The sequence below is a fragment of the Carettochelys insculpta genome, chromosome 2 (genome assembly GCF_033958435.1).
Source record: "Carettochelys insculpta isolate YL-2023 chromosome 2, ASM3395843v1, whole genome shotgun sequence".
NCBI classification, from domain to species: domain Eukaryota; kingdom Metazoa; phylum Chordata; order Testudines; family Carettochelyidae; genus Carettochelys; species Carettochelys insculpta.
In genome coordinates, this window is record NC_134138.1 from 131,076,647 (window position 1) to 131,094,607 (window position 17,961).

At 43.2% G+C, this 17,961-nt stretch overlaps 1 protein-coding gene across 1 annotated transcript in view; it reads right to left on the reverse strand.

Moving 5' to 3' along the window:
- Window positions 1-15,860, reverse strand: part of GMDS (GDP-mannose 4,6-dehydratase) — a 582,288-nt gene extending 566,428 nt beyond the window's left edge. The window contains exon 1 of the mRNA XM_074987762.1: window positions 15,375-15,860. Within this exon, the coding sequence (XP_074843863.1) occupies window positions 15,375-15,473 (99 nt within the window). The 5' untranslated portion in view covers window positions 15,474-15,860. The remainder of the gene's footprint in view (window positions 1-15,374) is intronic.
- Between the last annotated feature and the right edge of the window lie 2,101 nt (window positions 15,861-17,961).

Sequence of the window (17,961 nt, forward strand, 5' to 3'; positions counted from 1 at the left end):
AACGTGTATAGTACATAGACACTGTACCAATTTAAAAATTTCACCTTTAATAATAGATATCTTTATACTGACTGACAGATGTCATTACCAACCACCGTACGCTTGAGGCAACGGTGACTAGATCACAAGGGAAAGATTAGAGTAGGCTAGTAATTACAGAAAACCAAGCTTAAGTTGAAAGACATGTATCTCAGTGAGTTTCTGTTGTGAATGTATTACCCATGAAGGCATAAATCAGAGCATAGTTTCTGTTGACTTTGGCCATGTGCTGGTGCAATCTAAATGATGTTGGTTTTCAAAGTTGCGTCAGAGTTGTGTCTGTTCTGGAATTTCTCCACCCCCATGTGAGTAAAGTCATGACATGAAGGCAAACTAATACAGCTCACCTGTATGCAACAGAACAGTATGATTTACCCTTGCCAATGTTTCCTCTGCAAGACAATAAAAATACATGCAGTAACATATCTAAAATGGAACACATTCAACCTGAAAACTCATCAAGTCACATATTTTCAGGCATGGCTCCTCATCTCTAGTTTGGTTGATCAAGAAATAACAGTCCTGTCTTTGTGAAAGTGAACGGCACACAAACTACTGTTAAATGCACAAACGGCTGAAAAACAAACACAGTAATCTTCACTTGCTGACAGAAAAAAGCAAGTTCAGACTAGAGCAGTTGGTTACCAACTGGTATTCCTTCAATTAGAAAAGCCATTTCTTAGCAAGAGTCTGATAGAAAAATTAAAAACCCCCAAGACTAAGATTACCTAAGATTGTTGTCAGAACTGAATTTGATGCACTGGTTTGCTAGTGCATTGCACCTCAAGACTTCAAACCTTAATGAAACCATGTGGGTTTGAATTTGTGTCACCAGAATATTCTCATTACTTTTTTTGGCCACCCACTCCCTTTTCCAGTCATCTGCAGCTACAGTCTGGCTTCTATCCCGCCCTTCACACATGAACATTCCACGCACAACGGAGCCAACATTTGAAAGTAATTATAGGGACTTTTATGAGAGAAATATGGACAGTCTTCAACTCCCACTGAAATGCCATAGCCTTCCTGAGCCAACAGGGGAAACCGAGCACGAACTTTCAAGAGAGATTTTCATGGGGACTGAAAATGTTTTAAACATTTTTGCTGTAAAAGTATTGGGTATATTTTCCCTCCTTGCAATATGGCACTTTTTAATGAAATTAGCCCAGACGCCTTATTTTGCTGACCAGTAACCACAACCCTTTTGGGAAAAACCTTAACATTTCTATTGGGGGAGGGGGAAGACATGTAGCTGTTCATCTAGAACAGGGTTGGGGAACCTCTTCTGGCTCAGGGATCACCAACCCACTGTGAGGTGGGAGAATCATTCGAGGGGCCACACACAAGTAACAAGCGCATTTAAAAAAAGGGAGGGGAGAGCATATCACTGAACTGAGAAACACAAAACCAACAAAACATCCCTTTCTGGGTGACATACATTTTAGTAGGATAAGGAATTTGCTTTTCCTTGCTGAGCTCTGATACGCCTGCTGGAACTGAAGAGGTTGCTATTCATAACTGGTTTTCCAGGTTTATTGCTGATAATTTGGCACACAGGCAGTGCTTCACAAGAAAAAGCTTCAAAAAGAGCTGCTCACAGCAATATCTCGTGCCCAATAATAGTGCAATTTTCAGCACGTCTCCTCAGGTTTGGAAGTTAATCAGCACCCACATACAGTCTGTAGAATTGCATCAGAGACAGGTTGTGGTATTGAACCACAAGTTTGTCATTGCTTTGAAGTTCAGTAAGTTCATGTTGAAGGCTTCAGGTACAAATACTTCTACATTGAACAGACTGGAAAAATGGTTAATTCCAGTTCCTTCGGTCTCAGGTCTTGAAATTAGACAATTTGTGAAGTAAATCTGCACATTTCCTGGCATGTTCTACTGTTGATGTAGAGTTGTTTTCTTCCTGAAGCATTGGGAAATACAGCATGTTGCCCTTTTCCAGGTCCATTTACCATAGCTGTAATTTAGTGTTGAATGTTTTGACACTTGCAAGAAGGGAAGCTAGTGAGGCCCTTGCAATTTGACATTGAGCCACATACATTCACTCAACACAACCTGTTTAACACCATCTACCCCCTTTTGTGGGTTAGTAAAGCAATGTTTGCTTCATAGACACTAAGTTCTTCATGTTTGATATGCTTTGTCTGCTAGTGTCTTTCTCGGTTTGATTTTTGAAGACAAGTTGCTTCTCCACAAAATCAAGCAAACCGGCTCCAGAAAAAGTAGTCATTTATCCATTTTTCATTAAAATACAACTGTTTATTTTTCTTCTTTTGGTTGAAGAAGCCATTTTTAATTTGAAAAGGGTTAGAATCTTGATCCTCAAGCAGCCACCTGCACCATCACCATATGTGCAATGAGGAAAGCCACTATGTTCCCCACTTCTGATCTAGAAGTTACTTAGGAAAGTGGAACCAGGTGAAGTGGGATGAAAGAAATTGTTCACAAAGAACACCAAAGCAGACTCAAATGGGAGAAACAGAACCAAAGTCTTTGGAGACTCAGAGAAATGAGAAGTATCAGAGGGGTAGCTGTGTTAGTCTGTATTTGTAAAAGCAACAAAGTCCTGTGGCACTTTATAGGCTAACACATATTGGAGCATAAGCTTTCGTGGGCAGTCTATACAGTGCCACCTGACTTTTTTGATTAGAGAAATGACAATGTTTAAGAAGGCCCAAAAGGATAGTGTCCACAAGCATCAGAGCAGGTGACACATTTTAGTGGGGGTAGGTGAGGTGGAAGCCCAGCACAGACCATCAAGAACTTCTTGTTCCTCTAATGCAAGAGCAGGTTAGGGGAAAGGGAAAACATTATTTGGTTTTTGAGTCAGGAATGAACTAGAACAGACAATATTTTTTTGGTTCCTATTATTAGGACCTGGGATAAATTTAGTCCTCTTCCACTACTTGTCAAGCATAAGTCAATATTCAACATATCAGCATCCAACAGGAAAAAGATTAGTAGGTTGTTTTCTTTCTTTGCCAACATACAATAGGATGCGCTATAGCCAGGGGTGTAGAAAAGGGTTCTTGTTTTACATTTCAACTGGCAGCTTCAACCAAAAGCTAGCTATTTAAAATGGAGAGGCATTTTCTATTACACTTAAGTTAAAGGCAATTCAGACAGTTAAAACTATTTTCATGGTATCCTTTTAAATAAAAGGATTATACACTGCAAATGCAAGGAAGCACAACCTCAATTGTATTTAAAAATTGTGGATTTAAGACATTCCGATTTTGTTTGTTCAGCGCCTCTATAGAATTTCCAAGCCTACATCAGGCAAGGTAGAGGGTAATCCAAGATGTTTATTTTGCCGATATGCACACATGTACACATTACTTTACCCATGATTTTCTGCAATAGTAAACTGTTACATACAATATAAGATCGGTACAAGTGAAAATAAATTCTGCTCTATTGGAAAGTAAAATACAGTAAGATGTGGACCCCAACCATATCTCCATCTAAGTCAACAGCTTGCCACAGAATTCAACGATACAAGATGAAAAAAATAGTACCCAGTTATATGGTCTCAATATAGTACAGTATAACACAAGGAATACAGTAATCAGAAAAAATGTTATGAAAGAGCTTAGCTACAGTTTTTATTAAAACAAAGTAATGCTTCCTGAATCACCATGTGGTTGATGTGTTATTTTAAAGTTATGAAAAAAAGTAAGTCCCATGGAATTATGGCTCCGTATCCCCAACAAAACTAAATTTAACTGCAGACAATATGTACTTTGCTTAGTATACCTACCATCAATGCACTGATAGCGAAGAAAGATGGGAACAGTAATAACTCCAAGTGACTATACTATCTAGAAGGATCAAGAATTTCATGTAATACAAGTATCAATCAGATTTGGTCAATTTTACTTGCACTGACTGGTTCTCCAAGGAGTAGCTTGATTGACTGGATAGGGACTATTTGTAGAGTACCACTCAACCTAAGCAAAAGTAACAAAAATCTATCCCAGAAAGAGAATCTGAGCATTTTAGTAGCAGAAACTCCTTGAAGTATTCCTATTATAGATGCAGAACCTGTAGGCTGCATCTGGATAATCAGTTTTAAATTGAAGTGGTATGTGTACATGACAGTAGCCATGTCTACACGTGCACGCTACTTCGAAGTAGCGGCACTAACTTCGAAATAGCGCCCATCACGGCTACACGTGTTGGGCGTTATTTCGACGTTAACATTGACGTTAGGCAGCGAGACGTCGAAGCCGCTAACCCCATGAAGGGATGGGAATAGAGCCCTACTTCGAAGTTGAACGTCGAAGTAGGGCACGTGTAGACGATCCACGTCCCGCAACAATCGAAATAGCGGGGTCCGCTATGGTGGCCATCAGCTGAGGGGTTGAGAGACGCTCTCTTTCCAGCCCCTGCAGGGCTCTATGGTCACCGTGTGCAGCAGCCCTTAGCCCAGGGCTTCTGGCTGCTGCTGCTGCAGCAGCTGGGGATCCATGCTGCACGCACAGGGTCTGCAACCAGTTGTTGGCTGTGTGGATCTTGTGTTGTTTAGTGCAACTGTGTCTGAGAGGGGCCCTTTAAGGGAGCGGCTTGCTGTTGAGTCCGCCCTGTGACCCTGTCTGCAGCTGTGCCTGGCACCCTTATTTCGATGTGTGCTACTTTGGCGTGTAGATGTTCCCTCGCAGCGCCTATTTCGATGTGGTGCTGTGCAACGTCTATGTTGAACGTCGACGTTGCCAGCCCTGGAGGATGTGTAGACGTTATTCATCGAAATAGCCTATTTCGATGTCGCTACATCGAAATAAGCTACTTCGATGTAGGCTTCACGTGTAGACGTAGCCAGTAAGTGATTGAGCACACAGGCATTCCAAATATATAGCTTTCCTATCATTCCCCCGGTTCAACATTTAGATATAAACTGAAATATTTATGAATTAGTAATCACTTTAACCATCCCCAACCAACTACAGCTAATTCAGTTGTGGAAGGACATCATTAAACTTCCCTCATCAATCATAACTATAGATACTGGGTGTTTTTAATTTGCAGAGTCCATTACATTTCACTGTAATTTAATTGGACAACATTTAGCTAGCTTTTGAATCAAAGTGATAAATACTAACATACATAGTTGTGTGGCACATCTGCCATATTATGAAAAAAGTCTCTACAAACTCTTGAGCTGATTGTAATGTTAATTTCTCCCCCCTGCCCCCCCCCCAGGATGCTTCCAAACTAATTTTGAGAAGAAACAAATTAAATTTGGAGTTTCACCTGTATTTTGCAATTTCTTTAAAAAAAAGATGTTTAAGATTATGCTTGAAGTGGTAGTTTGATTGGATATTAGACTACAGAATACAGAGAGATGATGTCATCTCTTTTATTGCATCAACATCTGTTAGGATTAGAGACAAGATTTCAAGTTTACAGGGAGCTCTTTCTGAGCATGATACACTGCTAATGCTCAAGTGCAAAATTTTACTTGCGCACAGGATATTACAGTCTCAATTTTTTTTTAAGTCTTTAAGGTGCACAGGACAAGGTCTTATAGAAACAGTTAATGTTAAAATGGTGATACCATTCTCAAAACTTTTACCAGTGTCTTGTGTATTTCTCCCAAATTCACCTTCTTATTTTTGTTCTAAATGCGAATTATTTGATCTCTGCAAAATCTGAAGGAAGTAGGTCCATTGTATAGTTGCAATAATATAAAAATACGCTTATGCCAGTCCAAGTGCTAGCAATTACTAAAAGCAAGCAGTGTTGTCCAATATATTCCCCATTCGTGGGTAGTGCAGTGCGGTGAAGTGCTGCTCACGAGAGCCACCCCACGCGGCAAGACAGGCATGTGAGCGCAGTGCTGGAGGCAGCTTCTCCAGGCCCAGTGGGCGGCTGCTGCATTCTGGCGCGTGCAGGGAGGGGGGCAATCAGCGATCCCTTACACCCTTTTTGGACACTGAGGATATCAAGATTTTTTTTTTCCCTTTTTTAAGGGGAGAAGTTCATAGGGTCAGATTCCAAGGCCAGAAAAGACCACTTCATTATTCTGAAACAGAGAGTGCCAGGGAACATAAAGACTCTTTCAGTTCCTATAGCATTGATTTTTGGAAGAGAACAAACATTTAGTAAGTCTTAATTTTAATTGTCAGTGCAGAAGAGTAAATCACAGACCCAGTAAATTGATCCAATGGCTAATTATTCTCACTGTTAAAAATTTATGTCCTATTTCCAAACTGAATTGCTGGAGGTTTAACTTGCAGACATCAGATCGTGCTCTCTGATGGACTGAAAAAGCCATTATTAAGTACCTGTTCCACATACACAAACTTTTAGACGAAATCAAATCACCCGTTAACGTTGTTTGTTACGTTTGATAGACTCAAGCATCTCAGTTTTATCATTAAAAAAGGCATTTTCAAATCCTTTAATCACCTTCAGGGCTCTTCTCTGACCCCTCTCTAATTTATCACCATCCTTTTGAATTGTGGGTACCAAAACTGGATATAGTATTCCAGCAGTGATCACATCAGAGCTCAACACGGAGGTCAAAAACATCATTCCTTCTCCTCACAATTCCTTTATTTAAGCATTTTAAGACCTCCTTGGTTCTTCTGGTCACAGTATGACACTAGGAGCTCATGTTCAGCTGATTACCTACCATGACCCAGAAATTGCTTTCAGAGTCACTGCTTGCCAGGATATGATCCCTCATCCTCCAAATCCCTTCTGGCTGTAGGCAGGAAAAAAAAAACATGGCACATCTGTTGCAGGTCATTACTACTGTTCCATCTTTGGCCATCTTGAAGTTGCACAGATTTGAACCTGAGTGTATCTCTCTCACACACACTGTTTCCTGATCCTTCCTCTCCCCCCCAAGCCTGAGGAGCTTTCTGCTCCCTGCAGATTTCCCCACACACCTCCCCCAGACTTTTCCTGACTCTCACCAAAGCTTACCCCCACCCCATTCCTGGTCCTTTATAGCCCCCCCAGGGGCTGGAGTCTTCTTTTGCCTGGCCAAAGTAGGAGCACCTGTTCAGCACAGGGGAGCTAGACCTAATTTATTCATGGGGCCAGACACCCTGCAACACAATGGCATTCTGAACTGTCGCACGCATAGCTTAGGTACTAATATACTGAAGAGACCACTGTGCTGTATATAAGAGCTGATAACACGAAAAACCTCAAATCTAACTCTAAGCATCCTGACTTTCACACAATTGAAATCCCACGCCTAGTACTGTATTCGAACCACTTTCTGCATTTGATAAAACTAATTAAATAATGGAAAGCTGATACATCTTTTGGAGAGAAGAGGTTTTAGTGCTGCATAAGAGAAGGGAAAGATTGAGTCTGCTCCACTAGTACTGTAAATTCCTACCTAAAATGCAAACACCAACACAGCCTGTATACTAGAGAGGCATGAAAAGAGAATTTTTAGGTTTCCCTGTAACAAGCCAAAATGCAAGAAGGCAATTTTGCATTGCTTCTGATAGGCAGCACTGAGGGAAACAGCAGAAAGAAAATTGCCAATCTTTCAGTGATGCTAGTGGTGGAATGCACAATCTATAAAAGAGAAAGAAAAGATATGCAGAATTATATGCAAGTCTAATGGAGGTTTAATTCAGTAACATCACAGAACTACTGCAGTTTGACAGCTAGTTTAACCTTCTGATGTGGAGGCCTAAAACTAGCACTGCAGGAGTCTTGCAGGTCTGGATTCTGTCCCAGTGACAGCATGCAAATACAAGACAAACAGGGAAGCGCAAATGGTAGAGAGTCCAACTGTCATGTATTAGCTGCAGCAGAGGAGTCCCCAAAACAGAAAGCAACACAGTGTTTGAAAGAACTGAAAGGAGTGCATACAGCTGTTCCTGCATTACTATGAACTTCCTTTCCTGCTGTGTATGCCAGTCTTACATTTTCATGCCCCCTAAAGAGGTTCATGCATTTCATGAAGCTAAACATGGGGAAAGTTACTAGTAATGACACAGAATCAGGTCATTACAAGTCAAGGATTGACACAAACTTTCCTTCCACTTATTCTTATTCATAGTGTCCTAGGAGGGTGTAGTGCTTCAAAAATGTCATGACCAATGCTCATCAGAAGCGCCAGAAAGGCTGTAGAACTGAAACTGACACCACAATATCTGTTAACCACATACCTCAGTCCTGTTCTCATGGGACCCACCCCATCAGAATGAGAGAATAGTGCATACCCACCCAGGCCCTCTAAATGTGTGAGGAAGAAATGCCACTTCCTCCAGACAACATAAAGCTAGATGCTTATCTGGGAGGGAAGAGGGAGATGTATTAAGTAGTTAGAGCGATATTCTTCCATACTGACTATCCATAGCAGATCTGCTGTCTGTAAAAGTACCCAGATACAAGCTCAGGCTAAGAAAGAGCTCTTTCCTCTGCACGAGGATTCTCTGCAACCAGTGAAAACTCTTTGCCACGTGGCATTTTAAGGGAAAAACAGTTGACTAGGCCAGATCATAACTACTGGCAAAACTTGGAAAAAAATCTGTAATATTTTCCATTACCTTCTGTAAACAGTTGTTAAAACTACAAAAACTCCTTTTTCCATCTCAGCCAACTGGCCAAATACACTACAGTCACATTTCAAACAAGTTTATCTACACAACTACTTCAGTAACAGCACTCGAGAGAAAGCCAAGACCTACAGCACCCTTTGTACAACAGAAGCACTTTCCTATAACTGACTAATCAGTTGGATCAGAGAATTTGCATATCATACACCTGCTCTATTTGTCCACGCACTGACAGCTTCTCTCATACTGATTTCCAATTCACTTACAGTACGTAGGTCTGGAATTGTGGCATACCATTATTCTATGGGCAACCTTAAATCAAGCTAAGAAGAAAATGCTAACTGCTATTCAAAGAAACCTAAAATTAAACTAGTCCCTGATCTCAGAAAATTCAGCCATCTTTTTTTATTACAGCACTTTTTTGGTTTTGAGGCTGTACGTTTTCATTTCTTTGTTAAGACTTTAAGTAGCAAGAAACCACATGGAGGACTTCCTTCTCTGGGAGTGCCCAAATACATAGCAGAGGCAATACGTACAAGTTCTAAAGTACACAAAGAAATTGCTGCAATAAGTCATCTGCCTGGGAGGAAAATGTGCCTACTTAAATAATGCACACGGAAAGAAGGAGTGGCAAAGCAATCAAACATTTTAATAGAGTTGCAGCAATCTGTCCAGCAATTAAATCTCTTACCCTATGGTAAACAAAGCTTTTGTGAGGACTATGCTTACATCCCCAGCCTCACATGTAACCACAGGCTATAGCGACTTTTCTTTAACAAGACCGGAAGAAAACAGGCTTTGAAATCACTACTTGCTCCTGGACTTTGGAGTCTTTGCCTAATTGTTTGAAGGCATAGACCAGGAAGAAACAAGAGCATCTCAACCAGCATGTAGGTGGTCAGCATGGGACAGAGGCCTGAAAGATTCTAGGAAAAGTAATAGGCTGTGTGAAGAAATGGGAAAATGGGTGTCTAAAGGAATAAGGCTGTTTGAAGTGGACAAAATTGGATTAACGAGAAGAAAAAAAGATCTTCACATTTCAATTTAGCTAAAGAGCAAAGGGAGACCGACCCAGATTCTGAGAGATACAAGACAACGTACATATGCTCTCTATGCTTTCAATTGCAAATTAGCCCTATCCTATCTGGAAAATTTAGGGCCTCAATAACTGGGAAGTTGGAGTAGCTTTACAAATGAGGTGAGCTAAACTCTACTTGCTCTAACACATTTTTTGGGGGGGTGGGGAAGATTTATTTTCCCCTCCTCCCATTGCAAACTTCATACTACTCTCTCCACAGCCACTTCACTCCATCCTGCAGAGATCAAATCAGTGAGCAAATGAGCTGATGTGCAACAAGCTCAAATTTTACCTTGCAGCACACAGTGGCTACATCTACACGTGAAGCCTACATCGAAATAGCTTGGCTATTTCAATGAATAACGTCTACACGTCCTCCAGGGCTGGCAACGTCGATGTTCAACTTCGACGTTGCGCAGCACCACATCGAGATAGGCGCTGCGAGGGAACGTCTACACGCCAAAGTAGCACACGTCGAAATAAGGGTGCCAGGCACAGCTGCAGACAGGGTCACAGGGCAGACTCAACAGCAAGCCGCTCTCTTAAAGGGCCCCTCCCAGACACAGTTGCACTAAACAACACAAGATCCACACAGCCGACAACTGGTTGCAGACCCTGTGCATGCAGCATGGATCCCCAGCTGCCGCAGCAGCAGCCAGAAGCCCTGGGCTAAGGGCTGCTGCCCACGGTGACCATAGAGCCCCACAGGGGCTGGAGAGAGAGCATCTCTCAACCCCTCAGCTGATGGCCGCCATGGCGGACCCCGCTATTTCGAAGTTGCAGGACGCGCAACGACTACGCGGTCCCTACTTCGATGTTGAACGTCGAAGTAGGGCGCTATTCCTATCCCCTCATGGGGTTAGCGACTTCGACGTCTCGCCGCCTAACGTCGAAGTTAACTTCGAAATAGCGCCCGATGCGTGTAGCTGTGACGGGCGCTATTTCGAAGTTAGTGCCGCTACTTCGAAGTAGCGTGCACGTGTAGACACGGCTAGTGTATACAGCACAAAAGGAAGGCTACCTAGCAGTTTTGCAGAGAGAGTCATGCATGTCTGTTGCTGAGTCTGAAAAATAGGGGGCTTACCCCAATTAAGTTGCATTCCTGGAAATGGAAAATCTGGAAACTGGAGTGCTGATCCACTCTCTTGCTGTCACTGCCCTTTAGGCCTAGGAAAGTAAACCTGAGCTTGACTGAAAGGAAGAAAATTCCCTCTAACCTGGGTTCAAAAAGGTACCTGAAGAGGCTACAGCTTTTTGTTTGGTTTTGGCACGGTGGACGAACAGGAGAGTGGAAGAGGGCTCCTAGCTCCATTGCCGAGATTTGTGTTAGTGAATTTCTCAGAGGGCAAGGAATTTCCACTACTCCCACTCTGTAGTAGGCAAGGCCATGAGAACACTCATCCTGTCCTAAGAGGAAGAAGTGCCTAGGCGACAGAACGGGCACACAGTATGACTTCAAGGCTATGACTGCTGCAAACACCTCTTCTGAAGAGTCATTCCCATTTTAGAATACACGTAGCCAGAATTTTCTCTGCAAATGTCAGTCAGCCAGACTGATAATCACTTAATACTAAAATCTGCTTGGCATCATGGGTTTAAGCCACCCAATTATGCAGAAGGCTAGGAAGGGTACCTAATTTCTAGAGTTTTAGAAATCCCACAAGCAAAAAGTTTGAAGGATTTGAGAAACGTGGGAGAGACAGACAGAGAGGAAGGTCAGAAATGAAGAACGATAGGCCAGAGGAAACAGGTAGGATTTTCCCCTCTTTTGGGAGTTGGATGCAAGGAGAAAGGGAAGAGGCAGCTGCTACTCTTACCACTGTTCCATGCAGTTTCAGAAATACTAGAAATGCCCAAGTATGTTTTGTGGTTGAGTGCTTTGACAGCCACCCTCTCTCCCCCAAAAAAACCTTCCCCCGCCCACCCCAAGTGTTAAACATGAAAGCAAGTCTTGGCCTTGCCAAATCTCAGGAAAGTCCTTTACTCTCTTGGCTCTTCACAAGATTAAACTGACACCTTGTGCATCTCTGGCAATACACTCTAGCTAAAAATTTATGTCTTCCACACATCCTGTTCATAATGTACACACAAAAAAATGGAAACAGTAACTGTACCACGTCTCACTGGTTGTCCCCTATTTGAAATCAAAAGTTCACAGGGTTTGGAGCAACTACTTAAATTGAGGAAAAGTATTTAGGGTAAAGGAATGTTTCCTACATATGACAATACCAGGGTGAATTAACCTAAATCAGCCCTGCTCCCTTATATATTTACTAGCCCATCTTAATGGCAAAATCTTGCCAGATGCAAAACTAGAAAAGTGAGATCCAAGCAAAAAGTCATGGTATTTAGATAAAGTGTCATGACCTGCACTTGGTATTTGTGAGTTCTTGGAGAAGCTGCAAGCCCCATGTCTCTGTGTTTCATGCACTACTACGTACACAAGTGGCTAGAAGTAGGAGGGTATTTTGGAAGAATGTCTGTCACAGAAAGAGCCCACAAGGAAGTAATTGTGATGCCAGGTTAACTTACCTATTCTGCAACCATTCCAAAAAACGCATTTAAGGCACAGTGAAGAGGAATTCTACAAGAGTTTTGCTCTGCCCAGCTCTATTCTTAAAACAGAGCCCACACTTTCTGGTATAAGGATTGCTGTAACCAAAGACTAAAACACACCTATTTGTATTAAAGGATTTCTACAGATTATTACAGCCCTGTGCAGATACAACATTTGTATCCACATCTGCATCCATGTCCAAAAAACCAAGCCACAGATATCTGCATTGGCATCGCCGGACACAAATACACCCAGAGACAAAGTGGATGTCAGGAGATGTGGGACTCTGTGGATTATATCTTTTGCTGCAGCTCCACAACAGTCTCTTCCTGCTGCAAAGAAGCCCTACTTGTTGCTCAGAAACAGGAACTATGAATTAGGGCAGGAATCAGTAACCTTTCTGAGGCAGAATGCAGAAGTTTGACCTTTTGACCTATTTGAACCATCTGAGTGCTGGTGATGCTTTTTAAAATCACTAATTGTCCTCCTTACAACTACTTGATTAATGAATATGCAGCACTTTACTGTTTAGGTGGTGGTGGTTCGCAGCATGGCTTTGAGAAAGCTCCTGGCTGCGTTTGGAGGAGTGGAGCTGAGCTCCCACCTCATGTGCCTATGAAAATCGGCTTGTGTGCCATTTTTGGCACCTGTGCTGGGGGGTTGCTGACCCCTGAATTAGGGTTTTATTGCCACTTCTGCAATTTGCCTTTTAGACGGGTTTGGACCAGCCACAAACCAATTTTTGCAAAAATCTCTTACTTGTTTTGGTGTTCAACTTGAGGTGGGCATTCCAAAATTCTCAGCACTCAGAGCTCCTGTTATTTCATTACCTCTGGGGGAAATCTAGCTCTAGCCACCTCAATTTAGCTCCAATGATTAGCAGCCATTAAAAAAGGGAGCACATTATCAAGTTTCAACTGCAAGGAAATTTGTTTCCAACGAGCAAGAGATCACATTTGACCTGTAAAGCTACACCTGGCCATTAAATTAAGACAATGTTCCCTCAGTCTTGTATGGAAAAAGCAATCCTTTGCCAGTCAAGCCACAACCTCATTCCTATTGCAGCTGTCTTTAGTATTTCTCTCCATTCATCTCCCAAGCATACACCTACTCGCTTATACACTCGTAGTGTGTATGCACGTATAACAAGTTCTTCTCCCTAGACCATGAAATTACTTCAAGAATTCAGAGATAAGGAAAAGGGATGAGGATGAGCGCTACTCTGAAGGCTTCCTGACCCATTTTAAACAAAAAAGTAAGCTGGTGATATTAGAAGATGTGAACATCTAAAAAGAGAAGCGTTTGTTTGCTTTGCCAATACTGGAGCTTCTCAAACTTGCAGAGAGACATCACACCCATTAAAATCCTAATTTTTATATCTTTTCAAACATTAGAATAAAAATTATACCTCATTCTCATGAGCTAATCCTCATTTTCACCATGTTGTTCCCAAAATGAAAGAGCCCCATGTTCACCATTCACAAGTAATCCCTCAAGAAACCAGTGTTCATGTGGTTAAAAGAAAAAATTTGCTACCGAACTACAGCAACCACCTCTTTTCAACATTCACTTCAGGATGACCAAGAAAGGTGAGCGCACTGCAGTGAGGTGGGTACACAGAATTTGGAGTGCGCAATGGCTATGAAGATTTAAGTCTCTGCACTGCTATAGTGGTGTAAGAGAGGAAATAAGTAATACAGAGACCATGGAATCGGAGCGTAGCACTGCGATCCCTCTCTAGCTGTTTCAGAAGTGCTCTCTTTGGAGTGCATGGCATAGGCTGATGGCAACCCTGTTCTTCACTGTGTTGTTACATGCAAAAGTTAGCAGGTGCAAGTCAGTACTGTGATGTAACTAACACAGCACAGACTTTTCACTTATAATACAGACCCTGGACTAGATGATCTTCATCCTACTTCATCTAAGAACACCTCTCCATTTCTCTTCCCAAGGCTTCTGTGGAATGGGCACAGCAAACTGCTGCCAAATGGACTGCAAGCAGCCATACCTGCAGATGCTCAGGTAAATCAAGTGCCTCGTGACCCACCAGGGACTAGCCCTAGTGATTCATGTCTGGGTTCTGGTCCACTTATTGCCTTCCCTGTTGTACAGCTTTCTACTCTCAACGTTTTATTTTTGGGCATATAAGTAAGCTACAGCAAAATGGGCCTTCTGAGGGTAAGACCCTGGTCTCCAGTTCCACAAAAGCAAGAAAAGGTTCTGATAGCCCATCTTCTGGAATCTAATGAATTTCCTTGACTAAGGCCTACAAGAAGTCCCTCTGTGCCACACTGAAGAAATGCATATTGGATAACAGGTGTATCATTAGAAGGTAATGCTGCTGTTCATTTTCACTTTTCTCAGTGAGTGTTGCGCAGGCACATTCCACCTCCGTGGAACAGTCACTATTTACAGTCTCAATCCTGCAGCACCTGAGAGACTAACAAATTTATTAGGTCATGAACTTTCATGGGTAAGACCCACTTCAACAGATGCTTTTCCCCATCTGTATTTCTCACAGAATTAATGTCAGTTTCAAACAACTCTGGTTCTCATATTTGGTTGCAGACACTTTAACATCCAACTTCAGTTATAACGCTGTTCTAGTTCATATCTACTGATTTTCATAAAAAGCTTCCTTTCCTCCCAAATGCAATAAAAACTTGATCCAAATTTTAAAACTTGAAACACTTGTGAATTAAAACACACATTATGAATTGTCTTGTAAATCAAATACCTTTACATAAACTGTAAATTAAGATCCAAGCACCCTCCTTTTGCATGTAAATTAAAGCTGTAAAATGCTACAAAAACAGAAAAGGACATATTATTCCTACATATCAGTTACAAGTGCTCCTTTCCTCTCTCTGGAAACTATCAGTTAAGGATGAAGTTCAGCCAAACAGAGTAACAATGGCCCTTATTCCTAATAGAATACCAATGCAATACACACCAATACATCCTTATTTTGACGAGGGTATCAGTGAAACTATGATGCACAGCAGGAAGTTAATAGCTTACTGTACTTATCAATTAAGCAGTGACACGTGTCAATACAGAAGGCGACCCACACGTGTTACTACCCTCTGTTTAACGACTGGTGTAGAAGTAGTAACTGCTTTTGTATTCTTCTCCACTCCCGTTCTCCCTCCCCAGCACTTACTTGGCCAGTGATGCCCGTGATGAGAGCCACTTTCCTGGCAGTCATATCTGCACAGTTCTCTACAGTCAGTGCAGAGCTGGGGCAGGCGTCCTGTGCCATGAATCTGTATGGGAGGGGCCCAGTGGGTGCAGCTTATCAGGAATGGGGAGGAGACTGTGACCCAGGTGGAGCAGAGTAAAGATGACAAGACAAGGACCTGGACTGCAGCGGGGCGGGGCTGCTGGTGGGGAGCGGGGATGGCAAAGGCATGGGCTGCAAGATGCTGCCTGGATCCAGAATGAAGCGTTGGAGCCTGAGCTACTGGAGGAAGGCGGGGTCTTCTCAAGCTGCTGGTGTCGCCGCCGGGAGCTGGTGCATTTCCGCGTCCCCAGAGCAGCTCCTCCCTCAGGGTGCAGCCCCACTCCCGGCACCAACCCACACCGCGGCGCGCGCCAGACGCAAGGATTCCAGGCTCAGGCTCGGGCTCCCTTCCCTGCTTGAAAAGCAGCCGCCGCAGCTTCCGCCGGCCAATCAGGAGCGACGTCGCCTCCTGACAGAGATAGGCGGGACCCCAGCACAGAACCCGGCAGCGTCAGGTTCGGAGGAGGAGGATGGGGCCGCTGATTGGAGAATAGAGTATGGGGAGGGGGCGGGGTAAGCAGCAGCCGAAAGCGGGACCCGCGGTTCCTGATGCTGCAACGAGGAACATCAGCAGCCCCAAGGCTGCTGTGCGTGGATCACACAGCGCCGCTTGCAGCTTGGAGGAGCAAACTGCTGTCGCAGGCCTCCGCTGATGGCAGCAGGAGGCGACGCGGCCCGGGGAGTGAGCACTCAGCCGGCTGCGTAGCCTGCAGAGGCGCGGCCTCGCTTCCCCTAGCGGGCACCAGCCTTAGGGGGCACTGCAGCAGTCAAATGGGGGAGTAGGCGGGGTGTGCTGAGCTTTTTTCGCAGCAGTCAGTTTTGAGCTGGCACCACCCCTACAGGGAGGGGGAATCCTGGACAAGAGCCACATCACATCTCCTAGAGCTGGAAGGGACCTCAGGAGGTCATCTTGTCTAGTCCCCTGCCCTCTTGGTAGGACCAAGCACCATCTCTGGCATCTATTTTCCCCAATCCCTAAATGGCCTCCACAAGGATTGAACTCACAAGCATGTGCTTAGTGGGCTAATGCTCAAACCTTCATCCCCAGGGAGGTGACTGGTGAAAGGCTAAGCTCAGCAGTAGAGTAGAGTATGCACCCTTCAGTCTGCATAGGCTATGGATCACGCCCTTTACAGTTTCAATTGAGGACTTCATTTACAGCATCTACTGTGACTATGAAGACCCACACGAGAGCGACAGTCCTTGCTGCATCTCTTGCAGATGTGGTGGGTGTCTGGCAAGTCCTTAGTGTGCTCGCTTCTCCTCTGCTAGCTGTCTGATCCTCATCTCACCCTTCTCAGCTCAGCAGTGTTGCTCCCGTTTCAAAACTCACTCCTGCCTGCTTCCTACACTCAAGTCTCCTAGTTTGACAGCAAAAGATGATCAGTGTGTTTTCTGGTGCCTGTAAAGTGCACTGGCTTCACATTTTCAAGTTTTTGCTACAAACCACAAGAAGCATAACCCTAAGGCTATGTCTACACGATGCTGTAAGTTGAAATAGTGTAAGTTGCATAGCCTATTTCGAGTAGATTTTGAAATAGGCTATTTTGACAGCACCGCATTCCAAAACAAAGCACTATTTCAAGGCATCCCTGTACTCCTCGTGCGCTGAGGCATACAGGGATGCTGGAATAGTGTTGCCATTATCTCAAAAGTTATTTCGACGCAACAGGTGCATTGCATAGATGCAATTATTTTGGGATACCACAGTATCCCAAAATAGCACCTGTGGTAGATAATAGCCTGAGACCCTCTGTGCTCACTGACAGTTGGCCTGCTCTAGTTCGTAGCAGGACTCCCTGACACATTCCCTGCCCCAACTCCATGTGTCATAATATGTATCCAGAAGTATCTTGTAAAAAGTATCAGATGTGAACGGATGATACACTGGGCAGCAAAAGCATTGTGTGATATATGGACAAATGTATACAGAATTATGTGTGCTGGAAATATATTCCTACTGAGTTGTGGAAGCAGCACACAAATCAAGTCTGTCTAGACAAAGGAATATTAATTTGCCTGTCTGCTTGGCATGATGCCACAGAGGACAATGACCATATATTTTATTTTCCTTATAAACAAAATTGTTAAGCTAACAAGTAATAAAAACACTTTAGTGAGCACATCAGGAAATGTTTTGAACGCCCAGGAAGTGGGAGCGAAAAAAAAAAAAAAAAGGAACAGGTTCAAAGAAGTTACAAGTATGAGCTAAAGGAATCAGAAACCTGCCTTAGGAGACTCAAGCAGTTTAGCTTGTTTCTCCCTAGCCAATTGAAGGCTTATGAGCGGAGATATAATTGCTCTCTATAAATACATCAAAGACATAAATTACAACTAACACATATACTATCAATTGGAATGTGGAACGTACAAACATTCTGGGCAACTGGAAAGTTAGAGATGCTTCCAAAGGAGATGGAGATACTGATGCAACATACTTGGACTGGCAAAGATGTGTTGGATGGCA